This window comes from Camarhynchus parvulus, chromosome 26 (assembly GCF_901933205.1).
Source record: "Camarhynchus parvulus chromosome 26, STF_HiC, whole genome shotgun sequence".
NCBI classification, from domain to species: domain Eukaryota; kingdom Metazoa; phylum Chordata; class Aves; order Passeriformes; family Thraupidae; genus Camarhynchus; species Camarhynchus parvulus.
The window spans coordinates 2,111,953-2,132,725 of NC_044596.1; the positions used below are offsets into that span (position 1 = coordinate 2,111,953).

The 20,773-nt window shown below is 45.8% G+C and overlaps 1 protein-coding gene across 1 annotated transcript in view; it reads right to left on the bottom strand.

The window, feature by feature from the left end:
- SLC16A4 (solute carrier family 16 member 4) overlaps positions 1-18,705 on the bottom strand; it is a 23,964-nt gene extending 5,259 nt beyond the window's left edge. The window contains 9 exon segments of the mRNA XM_030965665.1: positions 1,068-1,161; positions 2,890-3,101; positions 8,323-8,859; positions 10,200-10,361; positions 12,190-12,313; positions 12,420-12,441; positions 16,082-16,224; positions 17,553-17,674; positions 18,383-18,705. Coding sequence (XP_030821525.1) covers positions 1,068-1,161; positions 2,890-3,101; positions 8,323-8,859; positions 10,200-10,361; positions 12,190-12,313; positions 12,420-12,441; positions 16,082-16,224; positions 17,553-17,674; positions 18,383-18,392 — 1,426 coding nt within the window. The 5' untranslated portion in view covers positions 18,393-18,705.
- Positions 18,706-20,773: the final 2,068 nt, after the last annotated feature.

Here is a 20,773-nt window from a genome sequence, read left to right on the forward strand (position 1 = left end):
CTGAATCCCCTTTAGCTCTGAGCTCTCCCTGGAGCCTTCTCCTCTCCAGGTGAGCACCCCAAGCTCTCCCAACCTGGCTCCAGAGAAGTTCCAGCCCTTGGAGCATCTCCATGGGCTCCTCTGGACTCTCTCCAGCAGCTCCAAGTCCTCCTGATGTTGTTCCCCAGGGCTGGGGCAGCTCTGGGGTCTCACCTGAGCAGGGCAGAGGGGCAGAATCCCCCCTCCCCATGCTGGGGGCTCAGCCCAGGAGCAGTTGTGCTGCAGGGAAGGGAAAGCTTTGTCCTGGCCAAGCTGTTTGGAGGAGAACAAGTGCCCTGCTCCTTAGCAGAGGCTGGACACTCATTTCCAAGCACTTGAAATCTGCCAAATCCTCCCAGCTGCCTTGGTTTCCTGGCAGAGGGAGAAGAGCAAAGGCTTTTCATGCTCCTTATCTCTGGGCCCAGAGCTGTGGTGGCTGAGCTGTGTAATCTCTGTCAAAACAAGAGATTACTGAGGCTTCTCCTGGTGTTTCAGTGCCTCTGCCTGGTGGGAATCCTGCTGAGTCTGTCCTTGCTTCCCCTCCAGTCCAAGTCCAGTGTTATTTTAGCACCACTGGGAGTAAAATCCATGGAAATGTGCTTGTTACCCTGCTGTGCTCAGGGCTGAACTCTGCACCTGGGGCTTCACTGCATTTTCCAGATACTCCAGGCGGCATTTTCTAAATACTCTAGGTAGCATTTTCTAAATATTCCAGGCAGCATTTTCTAAATACTCCAGGTAGCATTTTCTAAATACTCCAGGTAGCATTTCCTAAATACTCCAGGCAGCATTTCCTAAATACTCCAGGCAGCATTTTCTAAATACTCCAGGTAGCATTTTCCAAGCTGCTGGTTGGATTTTGCAAATTCCCAAGCAAAATGTTGCCTGCCTATAAAAATACATTTCTGAAATAGGATTTTTGGTTTTTCTCTCTCTCTGTTTGAACAGAAAACCCATCCTGGGATGGATCCCTGCAGGAGAGTGAACCAGCAGCATGGTTTATCCCTGGATTTTTGGGGTGGCTGTGGGTTTTATAAAACATCACTCACCTGCTAGAGGGGGTCCTCCCATGGCTGCTATCCCTGCAAAGAAAGCAGCAAAGCCCAGGTAGCTGTGGAGCTTCTCCACACCCACCAGATCCACCTGTTTGGAAACCAAAATGGATAATTAGTGATTGGCTTCATAGGAATGCATATGCACAAGAGATTAATTGATTTTTTTTTTTTAAGCACAAGAGATGATTTGATTCTTTTTTTTCTGGGGAATTTCCTCTCCAGCTGCAGCTTTGGAAGGGCTTTGCCCCTGCAGGTCTGATCCAGCCTGGAACCAGTTTGTGTCCCTAAGGCAGCAGTGGGAATGACTGGGATGGGAGAGGCTTCTCTGCCTCCAGCTGCCCAGACCTGGAGGAAGAGTTTGAAACTCTGAATGGCTTCCAGAGAGAAATGCCAAATTCTAATGGTGCCTGGATCAGGGAATCCAGAGATATCCTGGGAGAATGGTTTGGGTTGGAAAGGACCTCAAAGCTCATCCATGCCACCCCTGCCATGGCAGAGACATCTGCACTGCCCCAGGGTGCTCCAACCTGGCCTTGGGCACTGCCAGGGATCCAGGGCCAGCCACAGCTGCTCTGGCAATTCCATCCCAGCCCCTCCCCACCCTCCCAGGGAACAATTCCTAATTCCCAAATCCCATCCATCCCTGCCCTCTGGCAGTGGGAACCATTCCCTGTGTCCTGTCTCTCCATCCCTTGTCCCCAGTCCCTCTCCAGCTCTCCTGGAGCCCTTTTAGCTCTGGAAGGGGCTGTGAGGGGATCTCCAGGATCTCCTTTAGGCTCTGGAAGGGGCTCTAAGGAAATCTCCTGGATCCCCTGGGTACTGGAAGGAGCTCTAAGATCTCCTGGATCCCTTTAGCTCTGGAAAGGGCTCTGAGCTCTCCTTGGAGCCCCTTTTAACTCTGGAAGGGGCTCTTAGGGGATCTGGATCCCATTTAGCTCTGGAAGGGGCTCTTAGGGAATCTCCTGGATCCCTTTTGGGCACTGGAAGGGGCTCTAAGGGGATCTGGATCCCCTTTAGGTCCTGGCAGGGGCTCTGAGCTCTCCCTGGAGCCTTCACCTCTCCAGGCTGGCTCCAGCCCTGGGAGCATCCCCGTGGTGTCCAGCAGGACCCTGCTGCAGCTCTGGGTGTCCCAGGTAATTTTGGATGGTTCTGGTATCCCAGGTGATTTTGGGATAGTTCTTGGTGGCCCAGGTGATTCTGAGCTGGTTCTGGGTGTCCCAGATTATTCTGGGATGGTTCTGGGTTTACCAGGTGATCCTGGGATAGTTCTGGTTCTGCTGTCCCAGGTGATTTGGGATAGTTCTGGGTGTCCCAGGTGATTCTGGGATGGTTCTGGTTCTGGGTGTTCCAGGTGATTTTGGGATGGTTCTGGGTGTCCCAGCTGATTCTGGGATGGTTCTGGGTGTCCTTCCCAGGTGATTCTGGGATGATTCTGGTTTTGGGATGGTTCTGGGTGTCCCAGGTGATGCTCATGGCATTGTAAGTTCTGATGTCCCTCCCAGGTGATTTTGGGATGGTTCTGGTTCTGGAATGGTTCTGGGGGTCCCAGGTGATTCTGGGATGGTTCTGGTTGTCCCAGGATGGTTTTGGGATGGTTCTGGGTGTCCCAGGATGGTTTTGGGATGGTTCTGGGTGTCCCAGGTGATTCTGGGATAGTTCTGGTTCTGGGATAGTTCTGGATGTCCCTCCCAGGTGATTTTGGGATAGTTCTGGTTCTGGGATAGTTCTGGATGTCCCAGGATGGTTTTGGGATGGCTCTGGGTGATTCTGGGACAGGAGCAGCACCCCCAGCCCTGCTGGGCCCACCAGCACTCACCAGCACGGGCAGCACCAGCGCCATGAAGCCTCCACAGAAGGCGGCCAAGGCCACGGTGTAGGCCAGCAGCAGGTGGAAGGTGGTGGCCAGCGGCCCCAGCAGGTTGGTGGCCCCGCTCAGGAGCAGGTAGGTGACATGGAAATGGTACCTCTTGGTCCAGTTGTGGTCGGCCAGCCAGCCCGAGAGCAGCTGGCTCAGCATCTCCGTGATGCCTGGGGGAACAGGAGCACCCAGGACTGCGCTGTGTGTCAGCTGGAAATGATTTCTAGGGATTTTTATAAATTATTACTTCATATACATTTATTAAATATAAATTTGGCTATATTTTATAGTATTTTATATGACTATTTTATTATTTGTAGTATATGTAATATATTAAGATTTGATTTTCTGTAATATTGAAATTCTATTATTTCTAGATATTTTAATAAATTATTACTTTATATACATTTATTAGATATAATTTGGCTATATTTTATAGTATTTTATTTTTTATTTTTTTAAATTATTATTTTTATTTTTTAAAATTATTATTTTTATTATTTGTAGTATATGTAATATATTAAGATTTGATTTTCTGTAATATTGCAATTCTATTATTTATTGATATTTTTATATATTATTACTTCATATAAATTTAATAGATATTATAAATTTGGCTATATTTTACAGTATTTTATAAGACTATTTTTATTATTTGTAGTATATGTAATATTTTAAGATTTTATATACATTTATTAGATATAAATTGGCTATATTTTATAGTATTTTATATTATTATTTTATTATTTGTAGTGTATGTAATATATTAAGATTTGATTTTCTGTAATATTGAAATTCTATTATTTATCGATATTTTTATATATTATTATTTCGTATAAATTTATTAGATGTAAATTTGGCTATATTTTACAGTATTTTATATGACTATATTTATTATTTGTAGTATATGTAATATATTAAAATTCTCTTATTTCTAGGTATTTTTATGTATATTACTTCATATAAATATATTAGATATTATAAATCTACTTATATTTTATAGTATTTTATAAGACTATATTTATTATTTGTAGTATATGTAATATATTAAGATTTTATTTTGTGTAATATTGAAATTCTATTATTTCTAGATATTTTAATAAATTATTACTTTATATACATTTATTAGATATAATTTGGCTATATTTTATAGTATTTAATTTTTTATTTTTTAAAATTATTATTTTTATTATTTTTTATTTTAAAAAATTATTATTTTTATTATTTGTAGTATATGTAATATATTAAGATTTGATTTTCTGTAATATTGCAATTCTATTATTTATTGATATTTTTATATATTATTACTTCATATAAATTTAATAGATATTATAAATTTGGCTATATTTTACAGTATTTTATATGACTATTTTTATTATTTGTAGTATATGTAATATATTAAAATTCTCTTATTTCTAGGTATTTTTATGTATATTACTTCATATAAATATATTAGATATTATAAATCTACTTATATTTTATAAGACTGTATTTATTATTTGTAGTATATGTAATATATTAAGATTTTATTTTGTGTAATATTGAAATTCTATTATTTCTAGATATTTTAATAAATTATTACTTTATATACATTTATTAGATATAATCTGGCTATATTTTATAGTATTTTATATTATTATTTTTATTATTTGTAGTATATGCAATATATTCAGATTTGATTTTCCGTAATATTGAAATTCTATTATTTATCGATATTTTTATATATTATTACTTCATATAAAATTAATAGATATTATAAATGTGGCTATATTTTATAATATTTCATATTATTATAGTTATTATTTGTAGTATATGTAATGTATTAAAATTCTCTTATTTCTAGGTATTTTTACATATATTACTTCATATAAATATATTAGATATTATAAATCTAGCTATATTTTATAGTATTTAGTAAGATTATTTTTATTATTTGTAGTATATGCAATATATTGAGACTTGACTTTGTGTAATATTTAAATCCTATTATTTCTAGATATTCTTATATATTATTACTTCATATAAATTTATTAGATATAAATTTGGCAATATTTTATAGTATTTCATATGATTATTTTTATTATTTGTAGTATATGTAATATATTAAGATTTGACTTTGTGCAATATTGAAATTCTATTATTTCTAGGTGTTTTTATATCTTATTGCTTCATATAAATTTATTATATATTATAAATTTAGCTATATTTTATAGTATTTATTATTATTATTTTTATTATTTGTAGTATATTTAATATATTGACACTTTGTGTAATGTTGAAATTGTATTATTTCTATATCTTTTTACATTTTATTACTTCATATAAATTTATTAGATATAAATTTAACTGTATTTTATAGTATTTAATATTATTTTTATTATTTGTAGTATATTTATTATATTTATACTTACAGTATTCTATCTTTTATATTACTAATATTATCGTTTCTTATCAATCATAATATATAATATAATATAATATAATATAATATAATATAATATAATATAATATAATATAATATAATATAATATAATATAATATAATATAATATATATTATATTATATTATATTATATTATATTATATTATATTATATTATATTATATTATATTATATTATATTATATATTCTAGTATATATTATATTTTTATATTATCTATATTATTTTCTATAATTAATTGTATTTAATCTAGTTAAATTATATTTATCCTCACATTACTATATTTATTATTTAGTATTTGCATATTTTTAATATTTTTATATTTTTGCTATACATTATACTACATATTATATATTCTAATATAGTTCTTTTACAGTATTTTATAATATATTATTATTGTACATTATTCATAGTATACTTGATTATATATATTAACCTTAATATAATTTATTCTTCTATTTATTTTATAATATTAATTATTTGGAATTATAATATCAATATTAATATTAATTAAGAAATATTAATATTCTTAATAAATATTAATATTAATATTAATTATTTTAATTATTAATTGTTATTGTTATATAATTTTTATAATATTATTTTATAATATTAATTATTTTATATACATTATTTTTATATATGTTAATATAATTTTAAATTATTATATTTCTTTTTTATTTCTGATTTTTATAATATTACTCTTTTTAAAAATTCTGTATTATTTCTGTTATTGTCACATCCCAATTTCCCTGTTCATTGGGAGGATGTGACCACAAAGGGCTAAAATTCCAGAAAGTTCCAGGTGTTTTTAGGCTGTTACAAAATCCAGGGATTGGGATTTTCCCTTTTCCCTTTGGGGGGAATTTCACCCTTTGGGGTGTCTGCACCCTCAAATGCCCTAAATCAGGATAGAGGGACTTGCTGAAGAGAAAAATCTGAATATTAAGAAGAAAAATGCAGCTGAGATTTTAATTTTTTCTAAAATTATTTCTAGTTCAATTCTAAATATTAATTTTTCTACAAACCCCAGGTATTTTCTACAAACCCAGGCATTTTAGAGGCTTAGCAGCCTTTTAGTTGTTGGGGTTTTGAGAGTTGTTTTTTACATTTCTTGGTACATTTTTATGAAGCAAAGTTCAAGGAGCTCTCGAGTGAGCTCGTGTCCCACCGACCTCTGTGTCCCTCCCACTCCTAATCCCAAATATCCCATTAATTCCTGGGAATCCTAACACCTCAACAACCCCTCCCTGCTGAATATTCCCCCCAGCACTGCAGAAATAAAATCAATTTTTTACAATAAAATATTTGCTGCTGACTCAGGCTGGAGCCACTTTCTTACCCAGCATGGCTTTAGTTTTAATCCTGGCTTAAAACCAGGCTTGGGTTTGGGTTTTGGGAGAGTGTACCTTAAAGCCAGGCATGGGTTTGGTTTTTGGGGTTTGGGGTTTTGGGGAGTGTGCCTTAAAACCAGGCATGGATTTGGTTTTTGGGAGTGTGCCTTGTTTTTTCCCCACTTTGAGGTGGATATTCCAAATCCAAATGCCTGGATCTGGACATGGCTTTGGGTTTTGGGGAGTGTGCCTTAAAACCAAGCATGGATTTGGGTTTTGGGGTTTGATTTTTGGGGAGTGTGCCTTAAAGCCAGGCATGAATTTGGTTTTTGGGGACTGTGCCTTGTTTTTCCCCTACTTGGAGGTGGTTGTGCCAAATCCAGATACCTGGATCTAGGCATGGGTTTGGTTTTTGGGGTTTGGGTTTTGGGGAGTGTGCCTTAAAACCAGGCATGGGTTTGATGGGTAGGTTTTGCCTTAAAACCAGGCATGGGTTTGGGTTTTGGGAGTGTCCTTTATAACCAGGCATGGGTTTGATTTTTGGGGACTGTGCCTTGTTGTTTCCCCACTTGGAGTTTGGGATGTGCCAAATCCAAATGCCTGGATCTGGACACGGGTTTGGGTTTTGAGAAGCGTGCCATAAAACCAAGCAGGGGTTTGGGTTTTGGGGTTTGATTTTTGGGGAGTGTGCCTTAAAGCCAGGCATGAATTTGGTTTTGGGGGACTGTGCCTTGTTTTTCTCCTACTTGGAGGTGGTTGTGCCAAATCCAAATGCCTGAATCTGGGCATGGGTTTGGGATTTGGGGAGTGTGCCTTAAAACCAGGCATGGGTTTGGGTTTGGGAACTGTTCTTTATAACCAGGCATGGGTTTGGTTTTGGGGAATGTGCCTTAAAACCAGGCATGGGTTTTGGTTTTGGGGACTGTGCCTTGTTTTTCCCCTACTTGGAGGTGGTTGTGCCAAATCCAGATACCTGGATCTGGGCATGGGTTTGGTTTTTGGGGAGTGTGCCTTAAACCCAAGCCTGGATTTGATTTTTGGGGAGTTTGCCTTAAAGCCAGGCATGGGTTTGGGTTTGGGAACTGTTCTTTATAACCAGGCATGGGTTTGGCTTTTGGGGATTGTGTCTTGTTTTTTCCCCTACTTGGAATTTGGGATGTGCCAAATCCAAATGCCTGGATCTGGGCATGGGTTTGGGATTTGGGGTTTGGGTTTTGGGGAGTGTGCCTTAAAGCCAGGCATTAATTTGATTTTTGGGGAGTGTGCCTTGTTTTTTCCCCCCACCTGGAGATGGATGTGCCAAATCCAAATGCCTGGATCCACATCAATGTAGGAGATTTTTCCCCCACTATTGAATTTCTCCCTTTTGGGTCAGGCTGGAGGGTTTTGGATGCCCCTCTGACTTGTGGGTTTAAGCCCAGCAGGGATTGTGGTGGGCACAGAGCACCTTGTAAGGGGAGATTTGGGATTTTTGGGAGCAGGGAGGGTGTGGGATCATCCAGCTGGCACTGGGAGAAGCACCCAGGAGGATCCATCCCAGGACATATCTGGGGCCGTTTCTGGGCAGAGCTGGGGCTGTTTTCCTGTGAGCTGGGGGTGTGAGGATCTCTGTGCCTACCAGCCACGGCGATGAGGTAGGAGCCATCCCTGCTGCTCAAGCCCAGGGTCCTGGCTCTGGCCACCAGGTGGAAGAAGGGCACGAAATAGGCCAGGTGGCTGAAGAGGAAGGACCAGGTGAAGATGTAGAAAACGGGATCCTTCAGTGGGGAGAAGTCCAGGAGAGGCTGGGGAGGTTCCTTTGTGGTGGCTGCAGGGGTTTGGTGGTTTCTCCTGGCCTCGGTGGGGGTTTCTGAGGAGGAGCTCTCCATCTGCAGCTTTCCCAAGGCAGATGGATTCGCTGGCTCTGAGACATCTCTGCCATGGGGCACCACGAGTCTCTCCGTGCTGAGAGCCTCCTGTGCATGGAGAAGCTGTAATTCCCTCTGAGTGCTTCCATCTGAACACCCACCAGGAGTTTCTGGATCCTTCTCTTCCCCTGGAGAGCCCTGGTGTTGGTTTTTGGCAGATTGCCGGCGCAGCTGGGGGCTGGCAGGCCACAGCAGCATGCTGGAAGGCACCAGGTTCAGCATGATGCCTCCAAAAATCAGCAGAGTACCTGAGGGAAGGCAAAAGGGGGTTTGTTCTTGGGTTGGAAAGGGGGGAGCAGCAGGAAATGGCCTTTTAGAACAGGGTATGGTTTTCACAGACCATGGAGAAAGCTCTGTTTGCCTTCTCCTTCTGCAGGGATTTTAATTCCTGTTTTTCTAACTGGAAGTTCATTTTGCTGTGATGCACAGGACAAACCCACAGCTACTTCTGGGATCTGTTTTGCTTTTCCTCATTTAAAGTCAGGATGGACCTTGAAGATGGTCTTGAAACACTACAGTAAAATCAGGCATTTCTGGGGTTGATTTCTGAGATCTGTGCTTTGATTTTAATGAGGGATTTCTGGGTTTGATTTCTGAGATCTGTGCTTTGACTCTGATTTTAATGAGTGATTAAGTGTTTCATTATTAACAAGATGTCCCCAGACTATCCTAGAAGAGGCAGAATTATTCCTTGGTGTGCTGAATTTTTAAGAAGAGCCTCTTAGAGCCTCCAGATCTCCCCAAATTCCCTCTCAGAGCTGATGAATTGTGAGGAGCAGGATTCAGCTGCAGCTTTGGAAGGGCTTTGCCCCTGCAGGTCTGATCCAGCCTGGAACCAGTTTGTGTCCCTAAGGCAGCAGTGGGAATGACTGGGATGGGAGAGGCTTCTCTGCCTGCAGCTGCCCAGACCTGGAGGAAGAGTTTGAAACCTGAATGGCTTCCAGAGAGAAATGCCAAATTCTAATGGTGCCTGGATCAGGGAATCCTGGGTATCCAGAGATATCCTGGGAGAATGGTTTGGGTTGGAAAGGACCTCAAAGCTCATCCATGCCACCCCTGCCATGGCAGGGACATCTTCACTACCCCAGATTGCTCCCAGCCCAGCCTTGGGCACTGCCAGGGATGCAGGGGCAGCCACAGGGGAACTGAGGGATTGTTTTGTGCTCAGTGCACACCCTGTACAGCAGCAGGGGATCTGCAATCCAGGCTCTGCATCACCCTGACACTGGCAAGCTCCTTGTCCATGAAATGTTTTGGCTCCTTGAAATTGCATCCACACACAGAGCAGGACCAGCCCAGGGATGTTGATTGGGAATATTAATTTATTCCTGTGCATGGAGCTGGAATTTACAGAACCCTTGGGTGAGCTGGGTGCCTCTGCAGGCTGGGGGCAGCTGATTTGGAGGGCAGGGAACAAAAAATGATGGTTTGGGTTGGAAAGGGCCCTAAAGCTGCTCTCATCCCACCCCTGCCATGGGATGGTTCTGGTTCTCCTTCCACTGTCCCAGGCTGCTCCAAACCCCATCCAAGCTGGCCTTGGGCACTGCCAGGAATCCACAGCGGCTCTGGGCAGCCTGAGCCCTCTCACCTTGCCATCCATAGGCCTCGATGAGGAGCTGGGTGAAGGGGGCCATGAGGAAGGTCAGCCCCATGCCCGAGCGGGCCAGGGCGTTGCTGAGCCCCAGGCGAGCCCGGCAGCGCTTGGCTGTGACCACTGCAGCTGCCTGGTACAGACAGGCAAAGCCCAGCCCTGGGGAAGGGGAAATGGGAGTGAGAGAACCCATCAGGCAAAGCCCAGCCCTGGGGAAAGGGGGAAATGAGAATTAGGGGCTCCCACCACAGAGAAACTCCCATCAGACAAAGGCCACCCCTGTGGGAAGGGGGAAAATGAGAGAAAGAAACTCCCACCCCAGAGAAACTCCATCCCTGAGGGAAGGGGGAAAACAAGAATAAGAGGCTCCCACCAGAAACTCCATCAGGCAAACCCTCTCCCTGAGGGAAGGGGGGAAAATAAGATTTAGAGGCTCCCACCACAGAGAAACTCCCATCAGACAAAGCTCATCCCTGAGAAAAGGGGGAAAATGGGAATAAGGGAGTCCCACCCCAGAGAAACTCCATCCCTGTGGGATGGGGGAAAATAAGAATAAGAGGTTCCCACCACAGACTCCATCAGGCAAAGCCCCTGCCTGAGGGGAGGGGGAAAATGAGACTTAGAGGCTCCCACCACAGAGAAACTCCCATCAGGCAAAGCCCATCCCTGGGGAAGAGGAAAATGAGAATAAGGGGTCCCACCACAAAGACTCCATCCCTGTGGGAAGGGGGAAAATAAGAATATGAGACTCCCACCACAGAGAAACTCCCATCAGGCAAAGCCCATCCCTGTGGGAAAGGGGAAAATAAGGGACTCCCATCACAGAGAGATTTCCCCCCTGTGGGAAGGGGGAAAATGAAAATAAAAAGTTCCCACCAGAGAGAGATTCCATCAAGCAAAGCCCATCCCTGAGAGAAGGGGGAAATGAGAATTAGGGGGTCCCACCACAGAGAGACTCCATCCCTGGGGAAGGGGGGAAATGAGAATAAAGGCTCCCACCACAGAGAGACTCGTGCTGCCCCATGGCAGAGATGTCTCTGACCCAGCCTTGGGAAAGCTCCAGAAACCCACCCCAGAGAGCTCCTCCTCAGAAACATCCACTGGGGCCAAGGGAAGCCACAAACCCCTTCCAGTCCCAAAAATGGGCTCCTGTGTGGGGTTCCATGTGCTGCTGTCCCAAGCTGGTTCTGCAGCAGAGGGGATTTCTGCTCTCACACTCAGGGCAGAGCGAGATTTTTGGGAGGGGTTTGGTGTCTGGGGGTTGGAGGCTCTGCCCTTTTATAGGGGATTTTTAAAGGCCAGGATCCGTGTAGGTCCAGGGAAAAAAAAATGAAGGTTGGTTGGGACTGGGATGTTGAAACCGGTGTTTTATTCTGAGCATGAAGCTTTGGGAGTTCACACGGTAACAAAGGAGCTGGGGAGGCTTTGGCACTGAAGGTTCAAGGAAATACAGGATATCCTGAGGTGGAAGGGACCCACCAGGATCACATCCAACCAGGATCACATCCAACCAGGGTCACATCCAACCATGCACAGACCCCCCAACAATCCCACCCTGGGCATCCCTGGCAGTGCTGCCCAAACACTCCTGGAGCTCTGGCAGCCTCGGGGCTGTGCCCATTCCCTGGGGAGCCTGGGCAGTGCCAGCACCCTCTGGGGATGAACCTTTCCTGAGGTCCAGCCTAAATCTCCCCTGACACAGCTTTTACATGAGTCTCTGATCCTCACACACCCAGGAGGGCCCAGGGCTGTGTTTGGGGGTACAGGGTGCCCCTGGCAGGGCAGGCAGTGCCCAGCACCCTCTGGGGGAAGAACCTTTCCTGAGATCCATCCCCACCCCCTGGCACAGCTCCTTCCTTGGGTCCTGTCCCTGATCACCTCAGGCTCCTCCAGCTGAACCAACCCCCGCAGAACAAAACCCCCTTCCCCAGGTTTAAGGCTAAAGGAGCCGATTTCCTGCCCCTGCAGTAACCCATGCCCATCTCACCCAGCAGGAAGCCCATGGAGAAGCAGAGGAAGGGGACACTGGTGGCCTGGGTGCTGAGCAGGCAGCCCCCAGCCACCAGCCCAGCCCCAGCGCGCCCCCCAGGATGGAGGGACACAGCTCAGCCCTGGGACACAGCCCTGGGGACCCAGCGGGGACACAGTGGGGACACAGCTCAGCCCTGGGAGACAGCCAGCCTGGGGACACGCCCTGGGGCACAGCCCGGGGCAAGCTAGTCGGGGACACAGCTCAGCCCTGGGGACACAGCACAGGGACACAGCCCTGGGGACACAGCCCTGGGGACACAGCCCTGGGGACACAGCCCTGGGGACACAGCTCAGCCCTGGGGACACAGCTCAGCCCTGGGACACAGCACAGGGGACACAGCTCAGCTGGACAGTACAGGGGGACACAGCACAGGGGACACAGCTCAGCCCTGGGGACACAGCTCAGCCCTGGGGACACAGCACAGGGGACACAGCACAGCCCTGGGGACACAGCCCTGGGGACACAGCCCTGGGGACACAGCCCTGGGGACACAGCCCTGGGGACACAGCACAGCCCTGGGGACACAGCTCAGACCTGGGGACACAGCCCTGGGGACACAGCTCAGTACCGGGGACACAGCACAGGGGACACAGCTCAGCCCTGGGGACACAGCACAGCCCTGGGGACACAGCACAGCCCTGGGGACACAGCACAGGGGACACAGCACAGCCCTGGGGACACAGCCCTGGGGACACAGCTCAGCCCTGGGGACACAGCTCAGCCCTGGGGACACAGCTCAGTACAGGGGGACAAAGCACAGGGGACACAGCACAGGGGACACAGCTCAGTCCTGGGGATACAGACCTGGGGACACAGCTCAGTACAGGGGACACAGTGTTTTGCAGAGATAATCAAAACTCCACAACTTTTGTGAAAGTTGTAAAGCCAGTGTGTGTGACAGCATTCACAGGGGTCCCAGAATGAGGGAAGAGAGGAGGATCTGACTCCATGTTTCACAAGGCTTGATTTATTATTTTATTATATATATTACATTAAAACTATACTAAAAGAATAGAAGAAAAGATTTCATCTCAGAAGGCTGGCTAAGAATAGAATAGAATGCCAAAGAATCATAACAAAGGCAGCTGTCTGGGACTCTGTCCAAGCCAGCTGGGCTATGATTGGCCATTAATTAGAAACATCCAACATGGGCCAATCACAGATGCACCTGTTGCATTCCACAGCAGCAGATAATTATTGTTTGCATTTTGTTCCTGAGGCCTCTCAGCTTCTCAGGAGGAAAAATCCTAAAGAAAGGATTTTTTATAAAAGATGTCTGCAACAGGGGTGTTTATTACAGCACTGGACGCGTGTGGGAATGGTTCCCCTGCACACGACATGGGTACTTCTGGGAACTTCAGGTCCTTTTTTATCCCCCTCTCAAATCCATATGCATACAATTTCACAATAGGTTCATACATATTCATTTTTATGAATTTCGCGTGACATTCGCTGCTAGTTCTTCTGTATCAGAAAGAATTCTTAGGTCAGGTTGAGCTGCTCTCACAGCAGTCTCTCTGTCTCTCCTCCCCTTGTGCAAGGGGCTAACAGCAGGTTTGTTAGCTAAAAGAGCAAGAAGAAGCTGAGAAATAAGAAGAAGCTGAGAAGTAAGAAGAAGCTGATAAAGAGCTCTCTCTAAGGCTGTAACTAAGGAGACTGAGAGAAGAAAAATAAGAAAACTTTGCAGCTAGACGAAGTATTTTTAGAAAGTTAGTTGAAGTTACTGTAACTTTTCACCAATAGTGTTATGTTAACTTACTGTAGCTAATAGTTAAAGTAAAAGAAGCATAAACAATTAAAAAGTGTATAAAAAATCAGCTATGTTCAATAATAAAAAGTTGCCATCTAAGACTGCTTATAATCTCTGCTTTGTGTCGTAAGCACCTCAACAGCAACATCCCCTTATCTCTGTCCTTCACTGAAGCAGTTTCTCTGAGCTTAGGTTCTGCAGTCAGGCTAAACAGCTGTGTTTTCTAACCACAGACCCAACTCAAAAATGTACATTTCACCTAAATCAAAATGGATTTCCCCCTTGGAAAATTTCCACTTTGCCTCAACAGGCTGCTCTGCCAGGGCTTGGGGACCTGCCTGGCACCACCGGGAAGCCTCAGGAGGCAGGAGGCTCCCAAAGCTTCCCAGTGGTCCCAGCCAGGGGATTGCATTTAGGGCATGCAGGGTAATGCGGACTTCAGCAGGAACTAAGAGGGTTTAACTCCTGTTTAAGGCTTTGAAGGCCTTAGGTTTAGGTAATCCTAAATTTCTTAGATGATGGGAAGGATTCTAGGGGAGACAGGAAGGAGGATGACGGACATGGTGGTGAAGATGGCAATGATGATGCTGGTTGGCTCATTAGTGTGACATTGTTTCATGTGGTTTGTGGTGAGTGGGGGTGTCACAGACATCTCTTATGGAAAATGGATTCTTTCTTTAGGATTTTTCCTCCTGAGAAGCTGAGAGGCCTCAGGAACAAAATGTAAACAATGGTTATCTGCTGCTGTGGAATGCAACAGGTGCATCTGTGATTGGTCTCATGTTGTTGTTTCTAATTAATGGCCAATCACAGTCAGCTGGCTCAGACAGAGAGTCCAAGCCACAAACCTTTGTTATCATTCTTTGCTATTCTATTCTCAGCTAGCCTTCTGATGAAATCCTTGCTTCTATTCTTTTAGTACAGTTTTAATGTAATATATATCATAAAATAATAAATCAAGCCTTCTGAAACATGGAGTCATCCTCATCTCTTCCCTCATCCTCAGACCCCTGGGAACACGGTCACATGGGGGGAGTGTAATTGTTGTGCAGTATTCCAGACACAGGTAAAAGAACAGGCTCAGCAGGGAAAGGAGGGAGGTCAGTGTGGCTGCTGGGGCTGTGTCTTGCTTAGTCAGTTCTGGAATGAGAAGTGATTTGGGCAGGAATCCTGTCAGGGGCTGTGCGAGGGGTTCATGCTCAGCAGAGAGGCTTTGTCTGTGCCCTGAGCTCGGGGAGTGGGGCAGGGAAGGAGGCAAAGCCCAAAGGTTCAGCTCTCCTGAGCCTCCTTCCTCAGTCACACCATGCCCAGCAGCTCCAAGGTGTGCCACAGCCGGGACAAGAGTGTTGTTTGCTCTGGAGCTGTACAATAAACCTACAGTGAAGTTCAGGGCATCCCAGAATAATCTGGGTTGGAAGAGACCATAAAGCTCATCCAGTCCCACCCCTGCCAAGGGCAAAGACACCTTCACTATCTCAGGCTACTCCAAGCCCTGTCCAGCCTGGCCTTGGACACTTCCAGGGATCCAGGGGGAGCCCCAGCTGCTCTGGGCACCCTGTGCCAGGGCCTGCCCACCCTCTCAAGGAAGGATTTCTTCCAATAAACCTGAATTTCCCTTTTTTTCAGTTGAATCCATTCCCCTTTGTCCTGTCAATCCAATTCCTGATGAAGAGTCCCTCCTGGTCCTCGTTCAAGGGAAGGATTCCCTCACAGGGAAGGATTTCTTCCCAATTTCCAATTTTTTTCCCACTATCCATCTGAGCATCCCAGTGTTTAGAGCCCATTCCTGCTCAGAGCCGTGTGGGTGCCAGCCCATGCCCAGTTTGGAGCAGTCTGGGATGGGAATGGGATGGGAATGGGGATGGGGATGGCATGGGAATGGGATGGGATGGGATGGGATGGGATGGGATGGGATGGGATGGGATGGGATGGGATGGGGATGGGATGGGATGGGGATGGGATGGGATGGGATGGGATGGGATGGGATGGGATGGGATGGGATGGGATGGGATGGGATGGGATGGGATGGGATGGGATGGGAATGGGATGGGATGGGATGGGATGGGGATGCACAGAGCCCCCTCAGTGCCCTGGGACAGGAGCTCACCTCCCAGGAAGCGCAGGGAGGACATGATGGAGCCGATCCAGCTGAGCTGCTCTGAGGATCCCCCCATCTCCTCTCGGAAAGCCACGAAGAAAATCCCAAAGGTCTTGAGCGTCCCCATCACGAGCACATTGACCTGGGATGAGAGGGGGTGGAGGGGAGGTGCCACAGGGCATCAGGAGGGAGGGAAAGCTTTTCCTTCTGCTGATTTTGGGGTGGTGTGGGACAAACAAATGGGGACACTTGAGCTGGTGTTGGGAAATGTCAGCAGAGTGGTCTGGTCGTGGCCATGCTGCAGTTTGGCCTCAGAAAACCCTTTGCAAACTGATTTACCAAAGGAAAGGAGCAAGGTTTCCCTCCCTTTCCTTTTCCCTTCCTTTCCCCTTTCCTTTCCCTTTCCCTGTCCCTTTCCCCTTCTCCTTTCCTTTTCCCTTTCCCTTCCCCTTTCCCCTTCCCTTTCCCTTTCCTTTTCCCTTTCCCCTTTCCTTTCCCTTTCCCTGTCCCTTTCCCCTTCTCCTTTCCTTTTCCCTTTCCCTTCCCCTTTCCCCTTCCCTTTCCCTTTCCTTTTCCCTTTCCCTCCCATCCTAGAGCTCTGTTTTCATAGGATGCTTTTACCTTTGAAGCCACTGTTTAGTACTGCAGCAATGGTCAAATGGATCAGTTCGGAGATCACTGGGAGGTGATGAGGGGATGAGAGCAGCAGGGATGGACATTAACAGGGGCAGTTTCCCAGGATTTCTCTGCCACAGGGGCAAAGGACAGACAGTTTGTGTCCTGAATTTTAACTGCTGTTGTCTCCCTGCTGGCAGGTGGTTAATGATTGGCAGTGAGTTACTCGGGGTGGGTTTGAAGGGAGGAAAGCTCTCCTAGCTTGGGGCATGGTGCCTTTTTACAGTTGGACTCAGCGACCTTAAAGGTCTTCTCCAAGCTTCACAATTCCTCGTTTCCTCACTGGTGGGAAGATAAAGCCTGGGGCACAGAGAATTGGTGCCTTTAAGGGGTGTTGAGGTGCCAGGTCCTCCCAGAGAGCGCCCAAGTGCTGCTCCCAGTCAGTCCCTCATTGCCCGAGGTGGGATCATACACTTGCTGAGGGGACAGGACACTCCTTTGGGGTTTGACACCCTTTTGGGGTTTGACACCCTTTTGGGGTTTGACACTTCTTTGGGGTGATGTGTTTGACCAGGGGAAAAGCCGTCCTGGCAAGGGGACCCTCCTGTCCATCACTGAAGTGTTTGCAGGGGGAATTCCACAGGGAATGGCGTGGCTGGGGGGTGCCCTGGGATGGCTGGGGTCAGCCTGTCCTTTGCTGGGGTCACTCTGTCCTGTGCTGGGGTCACTCTGTCCTGTGCTGGGGTCAGTCTGTCCTGTGCTGGGGTCACTCTGTCCTGTGCTGGGGTCAGCCTGTCCTGGAGATCCCCCTGCCCAGCCCCAGCCCCGGGAGGGTTTGGATCATTCCCCACTCACCAGGAAGAAGTGAAACACCACTCCCCACGCCCACCCTGCTCCTGCTGCTCCTGAGCCTCGGCTCTTCCTGGCTGACGGAGCCTCGGGAGCCTCCAGCTCCTCATCCTCCTTCCCCTCTCCTGCTGGTGAGAGCGTCAGGACACGTGAACACCTTCCACTGCTCCTGTTCCCACTCCCAGCCATTCCCAACCATTCCAAACCATTCCAAATCACCACTCCCAACCATTCCCAGCCATTCCCAACCATTCCAAACCATTCTAAACCATTCCAAACCATTCCCAACCATTCCAATCACCATTCCCAACCATTCCAAACCATTCCAAACCATTCCCAACCATTTCCAACCACTCCCAACCATTCCCAACCATTGCCCACCCATTCCAAACCATTCCAAACCATTCCCAACCATTCCAAACCATTCCCAACCACTCCCAACCACTCCCAACCATCCCACCCATTCCCAACCATGCCCTGGAGCCCCGGGGCTGTGCTGGAGCAGACCCCACACCCTGCACTCACTTGGGTCATGCTACCACCAGACTTTCTGACTATTCCAATTATTCCTGTCTGAAAACAGTTCAATATTCTTTCTCAATCCCACTGAATCACTGTAACCACTTCAGCTTTAAGTGCCTTAGTACTGCTTTGGCAGTTTGGGCTGTGCCAGAAGCCCGGGGGTCACTCACAGCTCTCTGCCAGCTCTCCCACTGCAGTTTTCTCTGCTCCCATCCTCTCACCCACCCCGTGCCCCGTGGCAGAGGCAGGATCCTGCCCGAGGCAGCAGCTACACCCTGCAGCACCTGCGGTGATGAACTGGAACTTTTCCTTACCGCCTGGCATGCTGGAGAATCCTCCCCGGGACTGTCGACAGCAAAGAGGAATCTCTTCAGAGCTGCTTCAGTCTCTTCAGAGCCTCTTCAATGTCTTCAGAGCTTCTTCAATGTCTTCAGAGCTTCTTCAATATCTTCAGAGCTTCTTCAAAATCTTCAGAGCTTCTTCAAAATCTTCGGAGCTTCTTCATCTGCCCCAGAGATTAAATCCCCCTTTGCTGACCTGGCAGCCCAGATTCTGCTCCTTCATTCCCATGCGCTGAGGATGAGGATGATGGTGCCGGTGCTGAGCGGGACACGGAGCCTGGCAAGCGCTGGGGGGACGGACCCATCCTCCTCCTCCTCCTCTTCCTCCTCCTCCTCCTCCTCTCTGGAGGCAGAGCTCGGCTTGCGAGGCCCCAAGGCCGGCAGTCCCTCCCCTTGCGCAGCTGGGAACAGGAAACCCGGGGCGTTCGGAGCAGAAATCCTGTTGGGAAGGAAAAGGAGGGGGAGCCTGCAAAGTTCTGAGCGCGGGGAAAGCTCCGGATCCCGGCCGAGCAGAGCCCTGTCCCTGCCTGTCCTGGCCGGGAGCAGCATCACTGAGCGGGGACAGGATGGAAAACTGAGCGTGCTGCAGCCCCGCGGTTTGGCTCTGTGAAAAATATGTATTTTGTGATTGGCTTTTCACAAAGATTAAAATGAATATTGTATGTGTTGTATTAGAAAGTGATGCTGTATTAATTCTCTTAAGTAGCATGTTAAATATAGTTTTAGGTTGTCAGAAATGTTGAAATAGAAACTGTGCTATGTAGGATATTTTTCTTTAATGTATCTTGACATTTGTTGGGGAAGATGAGACAGGAAAGCCTTATAAATATGATTGTCTGGCAAAAGATTCTGAGAATATAGAAACTATAAGTGAGATTGAAATGAAAGCAAGCTTTGAGATCCCTCAGTTACTGAACAACTGGAAAACAATGGTGTGGCCAGCTGAAAGTAATCCCCTTTTGATGGAACAACACCCTCTGCTTGCAGACAGCTCCAAGGGTCAGAGCAGACCCTACAGCTTGGCAGAAGGGGCCCAAAGAGGAGTTTTTAGGGTTTAAAATGTAATACAGTGTGGTAATGTAATGATTCTTATAGGCTGTATGGAAATGCTATAGGATTTGTATCTTGTACTAGATTGGTTAGTGAGAATCAGAATATGCAGCACAGAAGAGAATTTATTGTATTGTAACGGGAACTTCGCTCACTTACTTTCTATACTCTTACACTTGCCTCTTAGCTCTTGCCTTTCACTCTCTCACCCTCTCATCCTCTCTGCCCCTCTCTTCTCTCAGTCCTGCTCCAGCTGTGGCTGGCAGCTCCCAGCAGGGCCCTGCACCCAGGCCCTTTGCAATAACCCACAAGTTCCCAGCCCTGGCTGCAGAGATCTCTCCTCTCCCCCCATCCCGACTGTGCAACCCCCCGTCAATCCTACAGACATTTATCTTGACTTTTTTTTTTTTGTCAAATAATTAAACCATATATCCCTACATTATCCAAATCATTTGTCATCAATATGCTTTCAATTACCCTGCCTCTATATTTCCTAGTATCAAAAACAATAACCAACTGTCATCATCACTCCACAACCACCCCCAAACAAACATAGAATTAACCCCAGAACTAACCTCCCCCCAAAAAACCAAACAAAAATACAAACCATGATCATAAATCATCAACCAATCACCCACCAAATTTTACGTTCTTGTAGCTTATAAAAAGCATGACGCTGAAGATGTCAAGATAAAGGACTCAGTATATCGATAAAGGATGTAAAGAAAGGACTTGCAGCAAAATAGCAGCCACAGGACACCCAGATCTTTCAGAGAAAAAGAATTTATTGCCCTCTTATCAGAAGAAACGAACTTCTTCCTGCCTCGAAGGTGCTGTTGGGATTCAGAGGAAGAAGTTGAAACTGCCCAGACAGAATCCTGTATTTGAATGGAATTTATGCATCATGGATGAGGTGTATGAATATGCAACAGGCTGTTGTTTTTAAGGGTTAATCCTCTGTTAACGTGGGTCTTTTTCCGGGCTTATTTTGCCCGGAAAGATGTACCTGGACGGTCTGTAACTCTTTGTCTCTATTGTCTCATATTGTCTTAATCCAAATCGTCCAAATTATTATTACTCTAATTGTATTACTAATTTTATAACCATTTTATTACTATTAAACTTTTTAAAATTTAAAAAAAACCAAAGTGATTGGCGTTTTTCACAGCTCCCTGCCTCGCTGTGGATCTGCCCAAATTCTGGGTGAGCACAGCCCTGCTGCCCCTGCTGAGCTGCCACTCCAGGTGGGATTCACTCCCAAGGTCACAGAAAACTCCCATCAGTGGGGACAGTGATGCTCTCTGCTGTCCCTTG